We start from the raw sequence: 17746 nt of genomic DNA on the forward strand, positions 1-17746 counted from the left end.
ACCACCGTGAAGTCTGGACCATAGCTGCAAGGGACACACTGACTCCAGTCACTGCTGCCATAATTGTGCCCTGCTGCCACTACCCTCTGATTAGTCCTGTGCCACTCATCTGGTCTTCATACAAAGTATTAATACGTCACAGATGAGAAGCTTGATTTCAATTTTAAACCATGGTGAATACACAAGGTGCATTCTGTGTTTCTTTCTCCTTTAATTACGAACGCAGACCAGAAACCATTAGTAATTCAGCCTTGATTCTGCGCAACAGGGGAAATAATCCAGCCAGTCTCCTCTAAGCGCAAACTCCTCCAGACACACTTTGGACTTGTTAATGAGGCGCAGCTTGAATCCCTGTTCCACCGTTAGAGAAGGGGACTACATTTGGGCAGAACCATATCGCTTATGTTGACTCCTTTAGTTCAACTGGTGCTCTTTGGCAGAAACACCACCACCACACCCCAATGCCCTTTCAGTTAATTTGTTTCACCTATGGCACAAGCAACATTATCAGTGCATATTAGACATGGGACCGAGCAGGTGTTAATTTGAAGAGAGCAACGTGATGACATTTGCTAATAGCGCAAAGGTATGAAGTGCAAGTCTGCTTTTGATTGGTTTTACAGTTTTGTGAACGCTTGTCCTGAATGGCTTTGATAGAGGCTAGTTATCGCCTCACGATGTCTACATGGCTGGCAGTGTTCAATTCCACAAAAGGATAGCATTGGATCCTTTGAAAGTAGTGTATTGTGAAAGTTTAGCTTGCAAATACATTATATAGCACCCAGATGATTTTATGAAACGGAATGAAACATAGACTACCTCCTGCGTCTGATTTAGAGACCATATACAATTATGTATTGGTGTAGATGTCTTTTATTTAGACATATATGCGTGTCACTAAAGAAGCTGCTTTACAGCTATTATTTAAATGTGACATTTTTTTTTTCTTTCTTTAACAAATTTTCCGATAGTTTGTGTATTACTAGTTGATTACTGAACAATTAAGAGTTCCCAGATTCAATACAAAACATAGGTTTGTAGATAGCGTCGGTCTCAAAGAAGTTCTTGCTGAGGCCATCTATACAGGTTATAATATAATTTATTGTATACACCATCACGGCTTCGGGTACTTTCGTATAGGGATGGTTCTTGGAGTGAATAATTTGCAGGCTGCGTATACCGAAGTCAAAATGTCACCCTGCACTAGAGTCAAGTGCTACCTTTGTTACATTGTTTCGTTTCACAATGTTCAGAAAGGAAAGCAAAGTCTCAGTTGATAAATTTGCTTTTCATGAAAACCTGAATAAAGTTGCTTTTCCTTAAAGCTTTGATTAAACACTTTAGAAATCTTCCTGAATTTGGCGATTGAGTTTACGTTTAACACAGCTTCCCTATTCTTGTTTATAAATAACATGCAGCATGCCAAACTTTAATTTTAACTTCAGTATGTGCCTAGGTAGATTTGTGCAATGCATGATCTATTTATACCTACCTTTCTGTACTGTTTACTGAAGGCATTTCGCAGTTTGTTTCTTTGTATCCCACAGTGAAGGGTTGGAAACATGGTTATGCCTTGGCCAGGTGTGATGTACATTAATTCCTTGACTATCAAAGCTGCTTGTATAGTTTATTTAATTATAATTTCAGGTGTATACGGACTATGCTGTGCTATCCCTAGTGTTAATTTTTACAGTAAAAGATTTACACTGCTAATTTTAAATGCATATGATGACACAGTTTAGAACCATTGTTAACTCTTGTAGGTGATTCGTTATGATTTGGCAAAGAGTAGTGTATGTTGTTGCTAGATAATCAATGCTCAATTAGGCCTGGCTGATGCATCTTGTTTTGTTGATACTGCTGCATCTGCACAACTTTTGTAGTGAGAATGAAGTTGCTGGCTAGTCTCATGTTGTCCATGATGGAGGCATGTTTGATATTGCACATGAACTCTGTAGCGAGAGATCATAAACTGCAATTACTTTGTGAAGAATCATGGGTGTTCCTGCAGCATAATGAAGTGCCTGAGACAGGGTCAGTGTTTGGTTTTTCATTATTTCAAGTAGCTAAGATTACATATTTTTTTGTGTGCAGCAGTCTTATACCTATATATCTGTTTGGTATATTATAGAACCCCCCCCCCCCAACTTCCACCTTGACTTTATGTTCTAAATCCTTGTTTGGCCCCAAGGAGAAATCGAAGCCCTCAAAAAATGTAATTGTAAACGCTATCTGAGTCCGTTACATCTACAATGTGGAAATACATAGTTAATGGCGCTTGGCTGAAAACATTATTCATTTTATGTATTTGTTTGTTTTCCTTTACCACTATTTTAAAATCATCTGTGTAATAAGACATCCTTCTTTACGAGTCTTAATTGGTATTTTTCTGATGACACTATTTCTTCAATACTTGGTTAAGATGAAAGTTTCAGGACCCATTAATTGTTTTAACCAACTGCCTTTACTGTGATGTTTATTTGACCATGTTTCACTTCTCCATCCATTAATAAGGCCTGCAACGTCATTGTCCTAAAGAAGCCATGTTGCGTCTATATGCACTTCCTAGCCGGTATCGTGGTAAGTTTGGCAACATATAATGCATTGTTACTAGGGATGAGTAATATTTTTACAGTGTCTCTTGAATAGCAGGTCTTTGTGTTTAGAATAAATATCATATTACTCTTTCTCTACATTTCTCAAATTACTCAACCCGTTTGGCCCCATTAAGGCTTTTTAAGACCCATACATCTTTATAAAAAGCTCTTCAGCGGTTAGGCCAAGTTTTAATTCCTTGTGGATTGCTCCATTTTCAGTACATATTTTCATGTCTGCTTACCACTTCAGGAATTAATAAATTAGTATACAAAGACTGTGCACACTAAACTTTGCAAGCTATAAATAACTATGAATGTACAAAAACGTACTGTGTGAACAAGGACTTGCATGACCACTCTATTGAACTTATCCACAATAGTCTCAGACAAGGCTGCATGAGACCCGAGACTTAATTTGACTGCATTGTATGATATTGGGGGATAGTGACTACTAGCATTTTTCCACTGAACCAGTGCATGGTCAGTTCTTGGTAAAATTTTAGATCTGGGTTGGTTATGTATTCATCTGAAGAGCTTGATCTTCCCAGAAGGCAAGGTTTGAGCACTATAGACTGATACACAGACTTCATAGCAGGATTTAGCTCAATCTGAACTGATGTGCATATTGGCAATCTATAGCTAAACAGTGTTTGAATGGGATACACATTACTATTCAAGTAATTTGAATAGAGGCTGCTAGAGGTCATTGAGACCTAGTCTGGCTATGGATGAAGGAAGTAACAAAAATGTCACCAAAATAGTTTAGGTCAGGAGAGCGGGGGGAAGTTCATCCCAGGAAGATATCCCCGCCAGTTTGTGGAGTTCCACCTATCCCTCAAGGCCAAAAGGTAATGGGAGCATTGGCGGATGAGACTGAATGCACTTTATTGTACAGAAGCTAGTGGATTAGTAAACATCTCTTGCGCCCCGCATTGCCAGTCTCAGAGGTCATTTCCATGTGTAATAGAGAACATTTACCTGTCCATTGTCTTGGCATGTAACTAATAGGGTGTAGATTAACCTTAGGTTGCCTTAGTGTGGCACTGTAGGGAGTGGCAATGCATGAGTGCAAATTTAGAAGCCTTTATGTATGTGATGCTCTTGATGGCTTATTGTGATGTAGTGAGCGGTATGATCAGTTAAGTTCCCTCTTCCTTTATGACACCAGAAAGCCCAGAATAACTTTGTCTCATCTCGGTATCTATTGAACTGTCACTAAAATGTGACTGGTCAAAGCTTGTCCTTTCACGCTTTCATTTTACCTGTGATGCTTGAAAACTCAGATGTTGTTCACCAGTTAGTCACTCATCTCCATTGCTTCTCGCTCTCTGCGTACACAAGCTGCATATACTTAAGCATTCCCTTTTCCATTCAGTTTGTCCTCACTTGCACCCACTCTCCTATTCCAAACCACCACTCACTTTTCCCTCCAATTTTATTCTTCAACAGACTGCCTCTCATCCTCACTTGCATGTCATCCTTCATGCAACATCACCCTCTAGTCAATTTGGTTCATACATTTCTTCCTTGTAGTATTACAAATTGGACTTTGTCCGAACATGTGTGCAACATAGTACGATGCTCACACCAACTTAGGCAACACCATCTTTCCCCACCTTCCACAGTGCAACTGCAACTTTCTGTCAGCACTATTCCACCCTACTATTACTAAGCTGGAAGCCAATGGTCTTATGGGGACATATAAAGTCTGTCACCTGCATGTAAATTCTTGACTGGAAACTGAACCATCCTGTCCTTTCTTGTTAATGAGTAGCACGCTGCTGAATTGGTCAATAAGTTAAGTGCATCTTCCAGTATGCTTTCACTTGTTATGTTACGTATATTTGTCAAGCACACTATCACCCGAGAGGGTATCCTGGCCATGTTCATCTCCCATGTAATGCCAATGCCAATACTTGTTTAGCTTTCAGTTCATGCTTCCACCATGTTTATTCTTCTCCCTGTTGTTATGGTGTATCCAGCTTTGCATTCGGGCATTTTTTACCAAACGCCTATTAATTCCAGCAGACTCGTTGTTTGCGGCAATGTGCCCCTGAATCCCAACCTAAAACAGTGAGAAGTCGCTGTTGACCCTACCACCAGATTTTATTCCTTTGCACCCAACACTCTCATCACTTCCACAGTTCCCTCGTTTTCATTCTGCCTTGTGTGCTTCTTTAAACCTTTTTGGTGTTGCCACTCATCCTCTTTGCAATCCCCATTGCTTCATATGGTGCCAATTTCCTCTTTGATAAGTTTGCCATGTACTTAGCAGTAGTCAGTTTTTATTACCATCTGCTCCCCGATGGTCTCTTTTTTAACTGTCACTACAGGCTGCAGCTTATCCTTTAATTGACCCCTTAAACATTTCTACCGTCTCCCCAGCATCTGCCAGGGAACTTATGGTTTCCACCACTTAATTTCTGTCACAGTAGTTCTCATCCAGCATTTGTATCGCTACATCATACTCGGCCAAATAATTTTTATCCTCGTAATTTTTTCAATGCCCCTTCCTTCATTTAAAAAAATAAAAAACATACTTTTATGCCACATCAGAATGTCTTCAATCACTTCCAAGTGCGCTTCAACTTTCATTCAGCTCCTCCCTCAACCCTGGGGTGTTCTTGCAGTGGTTATCAAAATTTGTGATTAGTTTATAGCCTACACTGGAACGTTGACAGCTTACTATCTACTCTTACATGGGTCTAATTTTCGCCTTTGCAGAGTGTGAGGACGGCCACCTCCCCGGGGCTCAGATCTGATTACATGTGGGCGGTCCACCCTCCCACCCCCACAGCCCCGGGGACCGTTACCTCCCCACGACTAAGAACTAATGAGCTCACAGCATCCACCAAGCAAAAGCAAAGATAGCTCCACTTTCTATCATCAGACAGCTCATGCTTCCAGAAATACGCATGCAGGGAAACAGATGAAAACATTGCTGCCTATTTGTTGGAGCAACGCTGGCTCCCACATGATGCGGGGAGCCGACTAGGACCACAGGGTCTTGAGGCTCCCCCGTGGTTGTCGCACTCTCTCACTTCCATCCCAAAATGGAATGGAAGAGAGAGATTGTAATTGCAATGGTCCGTCCATACGAGGACTACAAAGAGTCAGTCTAGCAAAATCTTAGGTTCGAATGTTTTAATGGACAGCAGGTCATGGTCACTTCTGGCCTAATGGTAAAGCTCTTGGACTATCAGTCAGCAGGCTGAAAGTTTAAATCATTTTGTCTCAAGGCAGTGTGTCTGTTTATTTTTCAGTGTTTTGACTGTTAAACATTCCTAGAGATGTAACATTGAAGTCTTTTTCCACTCAAAACCTTTGGGTTCAATGTCCATAGCTAAGTCTGGACACCAAATGCTTAGGAGTCACTTTTGGCCTAGTGGTTGAGGTCTCGGACCCGAACACTGAATGTTGAGGGTTCAAGTGTATGTGTGTCTGTGGTCATTTCACTTGGTTCCCGGGGCTGAAATCGACCGGGGTGGGGGGTACACTGTGCAGCCCCTCTCACCCGGCCAATTTCAGCACTGGGGACCCCATCCCCATGGGAGCTGGCCTTATGTATTTCCTTTGGGAGGTGGGAGAAGGGGGCTGCACGGCCATCCTCCCCTGGCCAATTTCGGGCCTGGCGACCCCATACCCAGGATGCCCAGCCTTAACTTTTTTTTTTTTCTTTTTTTGGGGAGGGGCACTTTCTCATCTCCCGAGGCTGTTCCTTTTGTTTCAGTGAAATGACAAGCGGCACGCGTGGCACCTTGACATAATTTCACTGAAAATAAAAATGAAATGAGCTTTCCAGCTCATTTCACTCTTCATTACGTTGGTGCTCAGGGGGGTTATCTCTAAAAACACACATTTTACTTGTATATCTGTGTGGGAAAGTACCAGAATCTGTATAGATCAACAAAGTTTATACCACCCAGAGTTCCGACACATCCCCTGATAACTGTACCCCACTTGTGTGCAGGCCAAGAGACTGCAACACAAAATTCCTTAAAGCACTACACAAGAGATCCGTGATAAGGGCAGCTGTGGTATTTGGGGATGTGCTCAGCCACCACCCATGAAAACCTATCAACCACAGACATTTTTGAAACATAGGCATCCAGTGGATTCCAGGGCGGTGTGCCTTGCGTGGATCCCACAAGACTTTCTTACCCACAATGCCCTGCAACCCTCAAAATGTTGCCTAAAACCATGTGTTTTAGTTAAGTTTCTGTGATGGACACTTCTGGAATCAGCAGGAATCCACAAAATTCCTACCACCTAGCAATACCCCACTTGTCCAAATTAAAATGTTGCCCCCTTGTGTGGGTGGTCCTAGTGCCCCCATCAGGAACGGATCAAACCAAGGTCAATGGGAGGATCCCCCTGCAAGGGAGAGAGATCTCTAGAAATGGGAGATTCTCCCCTTTCAAATTATTCCTCCCCTGTCTAAATTGGTGCTCGGGAGGGCTGAGATATGCCTCCTGGAACGGATTAATTGAAAGTAAAATGAGTCCATTGCGAGCACCCGAGGGTCCTTTAGAGCCCTCCCCAGTGTCCACCAGTCACTGTCAGATGCACTGAGGTGGGAGATGCACAATTAGACTCCAGCACTTAAAATGTTAAACATTGCAATATGTGAATTTACAAAACATACATTTGATTATAGTTACTGGTGACATTTTGTCAAAGCAATAGGTTGTCTTTTATAGCCTAAGAACCCGCCGTAGCCGGCGAGGGCATTTAACAAGGGAGAGGGACTTTAATAGCCGGTAGAGCCCGCTACGGCGGGTTCTAAGGCTATTAGAACATTCTGCCACTCAGGGCAGAATGTTCTATTAAAAAAAAAAACAATTTCACGGAGCCCGAGGGGATTAAAATCCCCTCGGGCTCCGTGAGGGTTTGTTCACAGCTGTTGCTGTGAACAAAGCGAACATTGGAATGTTGGCGCTGCGGGCTTTTACCGGCCAGTAAAAGCCCGCAGCACTCCATTGTTTTCAATGGAGCTTCCAGCATTCCAATGTTCTAATTAGATGTTGATGTGCTGACTCCTTGATAAAGCCTATAGGCCCTCCACTTTTTATATTTTGATGTTCTGACCCTTTGACAAAGCCAGCAGGTCTACCTTACTTAAATGACAGCGTTTACTTGAGCCTGCTCATAGTCAACGGGTTAGGCACAGGACCTAGCTACAGGTTAGTCTTTCTGCCGATCTCCCTGCACGGCTAAAGGCCGTGCGCTGGGGGCTGGTGATGGGCACCTGCAGGCGTTGGGCATAGGGCCTGGCCACAGGCTAGAAACTCCATCCAACATCGCGTCACGTACGGCGATGGATATCTTGCTTTACATTAAAAACAGAAATTCATTTAAAAAACAAAGGTTAAGTGAATAAGTTGGTTAAAACATAGTTTGAAATTACCAAAACCACTTAAATTCATCAGATATAATTATCTCACGTAACTATACCCTTGCCATGCAATGCCAATTACTTTATATTATATCACTCATGATATGTTCTATGACCTCATTGATATCATGACTTCAGCATCTGAAATGACATCATTGATGACAACACTACTTGATGGTAGCATGAGTTATACCTACTTGAGATAACTGGTGAATGTGTGGTGGTGTTAGTTTAAAATAGTATGCTTTAACAGACCGTCTCACCTAACTATAACATCTCTTTAACCTTTGTTTTTTTTCCTCACTGAAAGAAAAATATAGAATATGCTGAGGTGCTCCAAATTTAACAGCAGTGCTTTAGCACACAAGTTTGTGACTTGACTTTTATTTCCTCACCAGCAAGGCCCCTTATTAGGTCTGGTGTTAACCAAGATCTGTTGATTTTACTAGGATTATATGTATAAAATACTTATATAAACAGAATTTCAGCCACCTTTCTTCAGCCATTGGTCTGTTATGGTGTCTTTCACTTTTTGATTCTGCCCAGTACAGCATGAGGCAGTGGGTCAGCTTACTTGAGCAACTGGTTACCTTCATTTTAAGTGACCGTAGTTTGCTCATTCACAATGAGCACATCCGCACACAAGGTAGTTCCCTTCAGTGCCAGTGTTTTGGTTTGACTTTATAATGGAGTGTTGCCAATGTGTTTAGAGCCTGAAGTGATAGCATGATGCTATCTACCAGATGAGAGCGCGGGTCACATTTTAACGTTATCAGTTCCTGTCTCCTGCCAGTGCTATGGTAAATTACTTTTGAAGTGTCCTATTTCACAGCATAGCAGTTTTCATACATTTGAAACAGTTCTGAATTAAGTTTTTCTCTTATTAATATCCATGCAATACACAAACCAAAAGTCCGTATTATACATGTAAATTCATAAGCAGGCAGTTCTTCACAACATGTTTAATTTGGACTCAAATTCCCAATGGTCGTTTAATAAACTTTGTTCAGGAAAAACACAGCTTTTATAATGTTTAATTTGCAGCACTTTAACACTTTTGTTTATTTCCTTCTTTTTTTTGTTTTTCTTTCCTCCTTTCTGTTTCTTTGTTTCTGTCTGCATTTCTGCCTTTTTTCCTCCTGCCTTCTTTTTATTTTCTTTCTTCCTTTCCTCTTTCCTTCTTACATTCTTTTTCCTTCTTTCCTGCATTTCTTGTTTTTCCCATTCTTTTCTTTATTGCTTTCTTTCTTTTTTCTGTTCTTTCCTGCTTTCTTTTTTTCTTTCCTTTTTTTCCTCTTGCTTTCTTGCCTACGTTCTCGCTTTCTGGCCTATGTTCCTGCCTTATTTTCTTTCTCAAAGGCAAGAGGCTGGCTGTCAATGGCCGAATGATTGGCTTTGTTGGGTCTGAGTTAGCCAAGGCCTTTCGATTTTACTAAAATTATGTGTATGACATACGCATAGGAGTTTTCAAGCACCACACTTCATCCATTCTTTTGTGGCGGTGTTATTCACAAATTTTCTCCTACCTACTCAAGAATACATCAAGGGGCAGTGCGTGAGCCCACTTCAGCCATTGACTGACTTCACTATGAGTTACTGAATGCTGCTGTCAGTGATCACACCCACAATATTTTCCTATTTTCCTTCAGTGCCAGGGGTTTACTAGGTAATGTGTGCTTCTTTGAGACTGAGCAACATTTTAGCTTTACTTTTTTATTTTTTATTTTTTTAGAATTGAACACCCGGCAGCTTCCAAAACAAAAACATTGACAACACAAGAATAGCAAGAAGGCTGGGTGACAACACCAGGCCTATTATCTTTGCCAGTGTTTGCTTTTTAATGAGATTTCTCTTTTAAGCTGTACTGGAGAGGCATAGCATGATGTTTGCATCTAGGAAACTGTATGTACCCCTTGCATTGCAGCAGGTCTGCAGATGTTGGTCCCAGAACACTTGTTATCAGTGTATTACTCTGGATTATAAAGTGCAATTTCTTTCTCATAACGCTTCTCAAAGTCAAGACACACTGGTTGTTTCTATAGTGCATCAGTTTAAAATAAAGTACATAAAAGGAGCGGAAGCTTCTTTTTCCAGCCGCTCTTTCCACGAGTGCATCACCAGCAGAAAAAAAGAAACAATTTGCATCATCTTACAGATTGTTGCCCTGCATATAAAGCACATTAACCATGCACCCCATTGCTCACTGATGTGTAATTTCTAAGGTGGTTGCTATTCATGCATAGCACACACAGGGCTCACCTTTGCTTCTATCCCACAAATTTTAACAGCTGTCTTCACTGTTAAGTTATAGCCCCTTCAAGCTTTGATATTGTGGTCCTTCCCTGTGACTCCGACTTGAGAAGTCTAAACTTGGAAATGACCTCTGCTGAATACTGCTAATGAGAAGGTTTCAGTGACTTCTCGCAAGCTCAGTCAGGAAGCCCAATCAAACAAGAAGCGAGGTACTTTTTAATTTTCAGTACCTGGTTTTGTTGTTTAATGAAAAGTTAATTTCTTGCTTAGGGCTGGGAGCGTGACGCCTTCAGGGCATTCTACCTTTGGCAGTTTCCCTGAAGGTCCTAACTGTGAGCATTTGTTCGAAACTCGTTTGGAGCCTGCCTGTTGCTTATCATTTGTTGGCTTATTTGTCCCCCTTATTTGCTGGCTCCTGATGCGTCAGCATGTGCCAGTTTCACTGTCCCTTGTTCTTTTCTCCATTCTGTGGAGCATGGACCAAATATTGATTGCTTCTTTTTGATTAGTGGTGATCTGCTGCTCACTTCGGCATTGTGGTACTTTTTTTTTTTTTCCTTTTTTCCCTGTGCTGTTACTTCTTCTCCTGTGCCCCCTACCAGGACAGTATGTGTACCACCAACCTACTGCCATCACACTACCACTACACCTGCCATAACAATCACCACCCTACCCACCACTACTACCCTATCCACTACTACTACCCTATCCACTAGTATCACCCTGACGTGTCCTCCAGCACCCTATTGACCACCACCACACTCCAACTAACACCTCCTCAACCACCACTACCCTAACCGTCACCACCATCCTAACTACCACTACCCTCTTCACCTTCCTAACTACCACCACCATCCTACTACCACCCTCACCAACCTTACCACCACAACATCACACTAACCCTCCTAACCACCACCACCACCACCTTTTCATTCAGCATAGCTCTCAATTCCTGTAGAAGACCTTCATTTTTTAATAATAATTTTCCTCTCATCATTTGATTGTTGTCGTTTGGAAAGTTGTGGCCTATGTTTGCATTTGTTTACTCTCAAGTAACTTGTTATCAGCTGAAACTTTTGCATCTAGGTATCTAGAAAAGCTAAGTCATATCAAAGATTAAAAAAAATATTTACACCTTCTCTGTAGCTATCTATGGCCTAATCTATGGAAATTGATATGTTAACTTTGAGAAGGAGCTGTAAGGTAGATTGTGGGTATGGATCCTATTGCTAGTGTCCACTGGGCATATTTTCATTTGCATAAACTTCTTTATACAGTATCCCATGTCGGAGAGCTTGGGGAAGATGCCCACCAGTAAGGTTTAACCTGTTGCCTTCCCCCACCTGATTGTGAGTGTAAATGAATAGAGATCTTTGGCAAACCCATCTTCTTATCCACAGCCTTGCTCTGTAAACATCTGCTGTCTTCTAGACCCCTAATCTCATGTCCTATGGGACACAGTGATCCAGGGTTTGCCATGAGCTCCAGACAACCTCTGGGCATTCCTGATCCAAGCTTTCCATGATGGCTGCGATGCAGAAACTTTGTGATGCTCTGTTCCTTGAACACCACCAACCGCTTAGGTTGGGCTGTTGGCATGAATGTGGTGCTTATGCTCCATCTCTTGATGAGGTACACAGGCTTTTACGAGGATGTCCGTCACCCCTAATGAACATGCCATTCAATGGCTCCCGCCTTTTTGGTTAGAAAGATGACTTAGCCCTGGAACATTTTAACGAAAGTAGGGCCACAGCACGTTCCTCCATACAGTTTCATCAATAATTTTGCCCCTTTAAGGCTACAGTAGGGGTTTCCAATACCACCACAACCGACCTCGCAAGCCAGCCCAACCGACCCCAAATCCCCGCCATCTCCCTACACTCACAACCGACCACCCCCCAGCCCTTTTGTGGCTAAGGCGGCAGGTCGTAAAGACCACACCAAAGGCATCAGGGACAATGTGTAGCTGTCTTCTCCAGCTGCTGCTGCCATAACACCTCTTTAATGTGTTTTGCTGCACACACGCACCCTGTTGGTGCAGGATAAGACATTTCCTTTAAGGGTGGCAAACCATCAAGTCCGGCAAATGGGTCCTAATGGTTAATCTGGGCCTCGATCTTTCATTCCTTTCTACCCTCGCTGCTTGTTCCACCAACATCTGGGCTGCTGACTAACGAGCAGATTACCATCTTGCAGCAGGAAGTGCAGGCCCATTTTGTCTAAAGAGGCCTTAGCGTGGATTCTGCCTTCATGAGTAGGAACAGTTTATTACTCTTGCTACTTGTTTGTGCTGAAGGAGGACTGTGGCCTTTTTCCTATTTTAGATCTTCACCCTCTCAATGCCTTCCAGTGGAAGGACAAATTCAAAATGCTCGTACTAGCCCAGGACCTGTCTGCCCTCAACTCGTGAGACTGGTTGGTAGCGATGGGCATGCATGACACTTCCATTTCCCTGTCCTACAGGCCCTACCTAGAGTTCACAGTAGGCCAAGAGCATTTTTACTTTGCAGTGCTTCCTTGGATATTCCAGAAAATAATGGTGCTGGCCCTAGCACACTTTCATAGGTCTGGGTATCAGTGTTTCCCTACCTCGATAACTGGATATTGAAGGGAGGTTAGCCCCAGGCAGTCTTTAACTACCTTCAGACGAGGGAAATCCTCTTAACATTGTTGGGGTTTAATATCAGCGTGCCAAAGTAAGACCTGACTCCTTCATATGCGCTCCCTTTCATTGGATCCATGCTGAATACAGTAGCATTTCATGCCTTTTCCCCCAGAGCAGAGTCTCCAAGATATTTCGTCTATGTTCCTGATCTTTCAGCCTCTTTCCTGTATCTCAGTGCAGATGACTCTGCGGCTCTTTAGATTGCTGACCTCCTGCATCCTTCAATTGACGGGTGCCTGAGGGCACTTTCAGGCTCTGCAATGGGATCTGTAGTTCCAGAGATCACAGCACCAGGAAGATCTGTCAGAATGTGTCCAGCTTTCGGTGGAGACTGCAAAATATCTACAATGGAGGCTGCTGGGTCATGAGTAAATCAGTGGCAGACCCCTCTACTACTCCCACTCAGATTTAGCAGTGTTGACCCATGCATCACTTCTGGATTGAGGAGGCCACCTGGAGAGGTGGAAATCAGAGGCCTCTAGTCTCTGGCCGAAGCATTCTTCTATATCAATTTGTTGGAGTTGCGGACAATTTGCTTGACATTAAGGCCTTCTTGCCCACCATCTGAGGAAGGCTGGTGTAGGTGCTCACAGACGACAACACCACCACCTTGTGGTAAGGCAGAATAACATGGCAGGGTGGGGTCTTTGGTCCTGTGCCAGGAGGCTCTACACCTCTGGAAGTGGCTGGAATGTATGGATATTTCTCTTTTAGTGATCCACCTAGTTGGGTCTCTAAATGAAAGGACTGATGATTTCAGCTGCCGACACCTAGCAGACCACGAATGACAGTTAAACTTTTGTAAGTGGTGCAGGCATTCTTCGATCAATTGGAAGATCCCTGGTGTAGTCTTTTCACCACCTTCCGAATGTGCAGTGCCAGCACTTTCGCACATTTGAGCACTCAAGGAGACTTTCTCTCTGAGACTTGATTCTGTTTCGAGTGGAGCCTGGGACTTATGTATGCTTTCCCACAGCTTCCGCTTCTGCCAGAGTTCGGAATAAGATCAGGAACAACGATTGGGCCAAAGTGATCCTAGTGGCACTGATTAGGCCTGGAGAGTGTGGTATCTTGATATTCGTGGCATGAGTATCTGTTCTCCGATCAAGGTACCGCTTTGGGAAGGTCTTCTGTTGAAGCAACAAAGTAGGGTGCTGCACCTGGGCCTTTGAAATCTGCATCTCCATGCTTGGAGAGTGAGCAGTGACAGTTTACCTCATTTGACCTTCCTCCAGAGGTCATTAATGTAATTTTGGCAACGAGGTACCCATCTACAAAATCAGTGTACACCAGTCATTGGGACAGATTTAGGCTTTGGTGCGGCACCTGCCTGATTGACCCTCTGCAGTTTGAAGTTTTGTTTGTTTTGTTACTGGCTTAGCAAGGACTTGCTGTAGGCAACGTAAAAGGCGATTAGCCTGCATTTTTTAAAACACTTGTGATGAGATTTCCAAAAGATTTGCACCATTTATAGCTACCAAACTACTTTTTGATATCACAATGTTATGCAAATTTAGTTCATATTTTTTAATGTGTACTCCCTTTGACCCTAAGCCCAGTTGTCAAGTATGTCTCGTGATCCTCAAAACTGTCTTTTTGATTGCCCTAACATCAGCTTGGCATGTGTGTGAGTTTCTGGTTGTTACTATTCAACCAGATAAGGTAGTGTTGAGGACTCGATCTTCTTTTCTGGCAAAAGTGGTAAGACTTTTTCACTTCAGACATGGTATCACACTCCTGGTGTTCTTTGCTCCTCCTCATGCCTCAAAAAAGGAAGAGTGACTCCATTGTTTGGCATCCAAGAGTGCACTGAGTTTTTACATTGATCACACCAAATACCATCGTGTGGACCATCCGCCTGGATCATGTATCCATGGTTTGTACTCTGCTTCGAGATCTCCTACATATTAGCCAAGAAACAACTTAAAAATAGAGCGTTCTGATTGGCCAAGGAGGCTCTTTTTTCCTTGATGCATCTCGCTCTATGTGGGAGTCAGACTCCCACAGCAGCGAGTGCTCTGATTGGCTGCCAGCAACATGAGAAAAATCTTGCTGCTAGCCATCACAGGGCTCGGGACTTAGTTCCCTATATTGAAGTTAGAAGAAAAAAAAAACATACTAGAAGGGGGCAGGGTAGGGATACCCAGACCCCTTAAGCCGCATGGGGGAGACCTAGAGGGATCCCCATGGACCAAAAAAAAAAAGAATTGGCAAAAACGGTTGCTATCCTTTGGGACTCACGGAACAAAAAAAAAAAAGCAAAAATGGTGGTTGGGTCGCATTTATTATGCTTATGCTCCTTGGGAGTCCACCCCCAGGGCTGTATTCATAAAGGGGAGGGGGCTTACATGGTCTCCATCACTGTGCCTCCAGAGGCCTTGGGGAGCCCAGCGCCAAAATTACTTTATATATAGGGAAGGGGGGGTGCATGCCCCCGCCCCGACCCATAGCGGGCCCTGGTGAGCCCACCTCTAGGTTGAGATTTACCAAAATGAGACAGGGCCCACGTGGCCCCCCTCCTCGAGCCTTTAAAAGTCCCTAGCAACCCACCCTTGAGGCCGATTCCCTTAAGGGAGGAGGCCGTGCAGCCTCCCCCTCACTGTACCATTAATGGTCCCGGGGAGCCCACCCCTGGGACTTAGTGGATTCCCTACCTGCACTGGCTGGGAAACCTGCTTTTGCTTGGCAGGAGGAGTGTGTTTGAATTTCCTGCCAAGTGGGAGCAAACATCAAGTCCACTCTCAGTGGACAGGAGCTTTGAAAATGCTCCCTTCTGCTGGGAGCGGACTTTTGGTCTGTTTCCCTGCTTGCACTGATTCGGGCAGAGAAACGGTTCAAAATATTGGTCCCACCTGGTGCCTGTGGGCGGAAGCAGAGGTAGCTATTGCTGCATGCAGGGAGCCGGCTCGGGTCTGGGGGGCCATGGGGCTCCTTCCCACCTGAAACTTCCCCACCTGCAGCCTCAAACAAGTATCTAGTAGGTGCCCTGAATGGGCACCAAGCACCTGCCTTTAAAAAAATGCAGGCCCCTCAGGATGAGGTCCTTGGGGCCTAGAAAGGCTCAGGGAGGATGGTCATGCAGTCCCCTCCCTGTTATTTTTAGATATGGCCTGGGGGGGGTGTTGGGGTCCCCAAGGCCTAACAAGACGTGGGGGTGCACACCGTCCCCTTTAAATTTAAACGAGGGGCCCTGCGGGATGGGGTCCCCACGGCCTAACATGCTCGGTGAGGGTGGCTGTGTGGCCCCCTTCCCTTTACTGAAATAAGTGAACTGGGGATTGGGGGGGGGGTCCCCAGGGCCTAATAAGGATTGGGGAGTGGGACATGCAGCCCCTCCCCGTTAATTAGAAAAAAAAGGGCCACGTGGCCGCCTCACCCTTTAAAATAAATAAGGCCCTGGTGGATGGGATCCCTAGGGCCAGGCGCTAAGGCCAAGCCTCCATCATGCAATTACCAAAGGCCCTATGCAGTGTGCGGTTGGCTGCCTTTTGGATGGTGGGTACTTGGCAACAGTGCAGCATGGGGTTGGCTGCAGGACCTGCAGCCAAACATCTACCCTCCCCTGATTGGATTTATGTTTGGTAATTAGATGTTACTTTACATTTCAAAACACTCTAAAAATTCACTGACAAAAAAAGGTTAATGTAACATTAAAGTTAGGTGTGATTACAACATGTATTTGTGTTTAAAAGGAAAAAAACTGAGTGTAAGTGTTTACAAAAACATGTGCTCCTCATGCGTCTTAGATGTGTGGAGGTATTAAACACATTATAAATCTTGGCAGTGAGGAGTAGGCCTATGTGCAGGTGACAGTTGACAATTTGTAGCCATTATGTTACACACAAGTTATGTAGAAATAGTTTGCCACAGGGCAAAGATTCAATGTACAGCATACTGAGTATTGTAAGCAGCCTTGAGTTATTAGAGTTGTCTTAGCATGACAATTTTTACTACGTGACATAGAAGACTGTGTGCACCAAGTATTAAGCTGTGTACATGTGCTTGTTTTGCTTCAGAAGATGGACTATCTGTTACATTTTCACCACAGTATGACTGGAGGTAGTATAATCCTTAGCACCTTCAGACGTTGCTTATTTCAAGCGAATAATGCCTTTTCTGACAAGTGTTGCATAGAGTGTACTCTGTTCGTAGTAGATACTTTTTAATACCCTGGTGCAGGGTGAGCTCTCTCAATAGAGGGAATACTTTTTACAGTACCCATTTCTCTACTCATATCAACTTCATTTCTTTTGGTGACTGTCGGGTTTGATATAGATAAAAGCTGTCCATAGTAGGGCATTTGTTTTGGAACAGACATTCAGTATTTTTAGGAACTTGGCTTTTTATAAACAGTTGCATAGAACTTGAACACCATAGGCAAAGAGGGTTTCCCATATATCTAGTTGATTAAAGTGATCTATGCTATCTATGAAGTTTATGGTATAGGGTCAGTGTGACATATAACTCATGCTTTCTACACCTAAGAGTTGTTTCTGTGACAGCATTAATGATGCCTCATATTCTTCTGAGTTACTTTGTACTTACTTTCACAATTCTAATGCTATACCAGTTTACAGAACAATGTGTGCAAACAAGCTTGGATGATATCATTTGAGACGTCATCAGTGATGTCATAAATTATGTTGTAGAACATGTTATGAGTGTAATATGTGAGGTCATAAGCAGTGCTTATTGCTGGGGAGCAAGTTATAGTTAGCTCCGCTAACTATAACTGGTGAATTTCTGTGTTTTTTTTTTCTTTTTTTCAAAACGTTAATGTTGTCTCTGACAAATCTACCTTACTAAAAAGTTATTTTAACCACAGGTTAAATGTAT

The 17746-nt window shown here is 43.3% G+C and overlaps 1 protein-coding gene across 2 annotated transcripts in view; it reads left to right on the plus strand.

The window, feature by feature from the left end:
- Positions 1-17746, plus strand: part of HAT1 (histone acetyltransferase 1) — a 290158-nt gene that overhangs the window by 3274 nt on the left and 269138 nt on the right. Inside the window, exon 2 of one of the 2 annotated variants that reach the window (XM_069225333.1) lies at positions 2515-2580. The exons of the other annotated variant lie outside the window; for it this stretch is intronic. Within the exon in view, the coding sequence (XP_069081434.1) occupies positions 2544-2580 (37 nt within the window). The 5' untranslated portion in view covers positions 2515-2543. The remainder of the gene's footprint in view (positions 1-2514; positions 2581-17746) is intronic. 2 annotated transcript variants of the gene reach the window in all.

The sequence above is a fragment of the Pleurodeles waltl genome, chromosome 3_1, assembly GCF_031143425.1.
Source record: "Pleurodeles waltl isolate 20211129_DDA chromosome 3_1, aPleWal1.hap1.20221129, whole genome shotgun sequence".
In the NCBI taxonomy this organism is placed as follows: Eukaryota; Metazoa; Chordata; class Amphibia; order Caudata; family Salamandridae; genus Pleurodeles; species Pleurodeles waltl.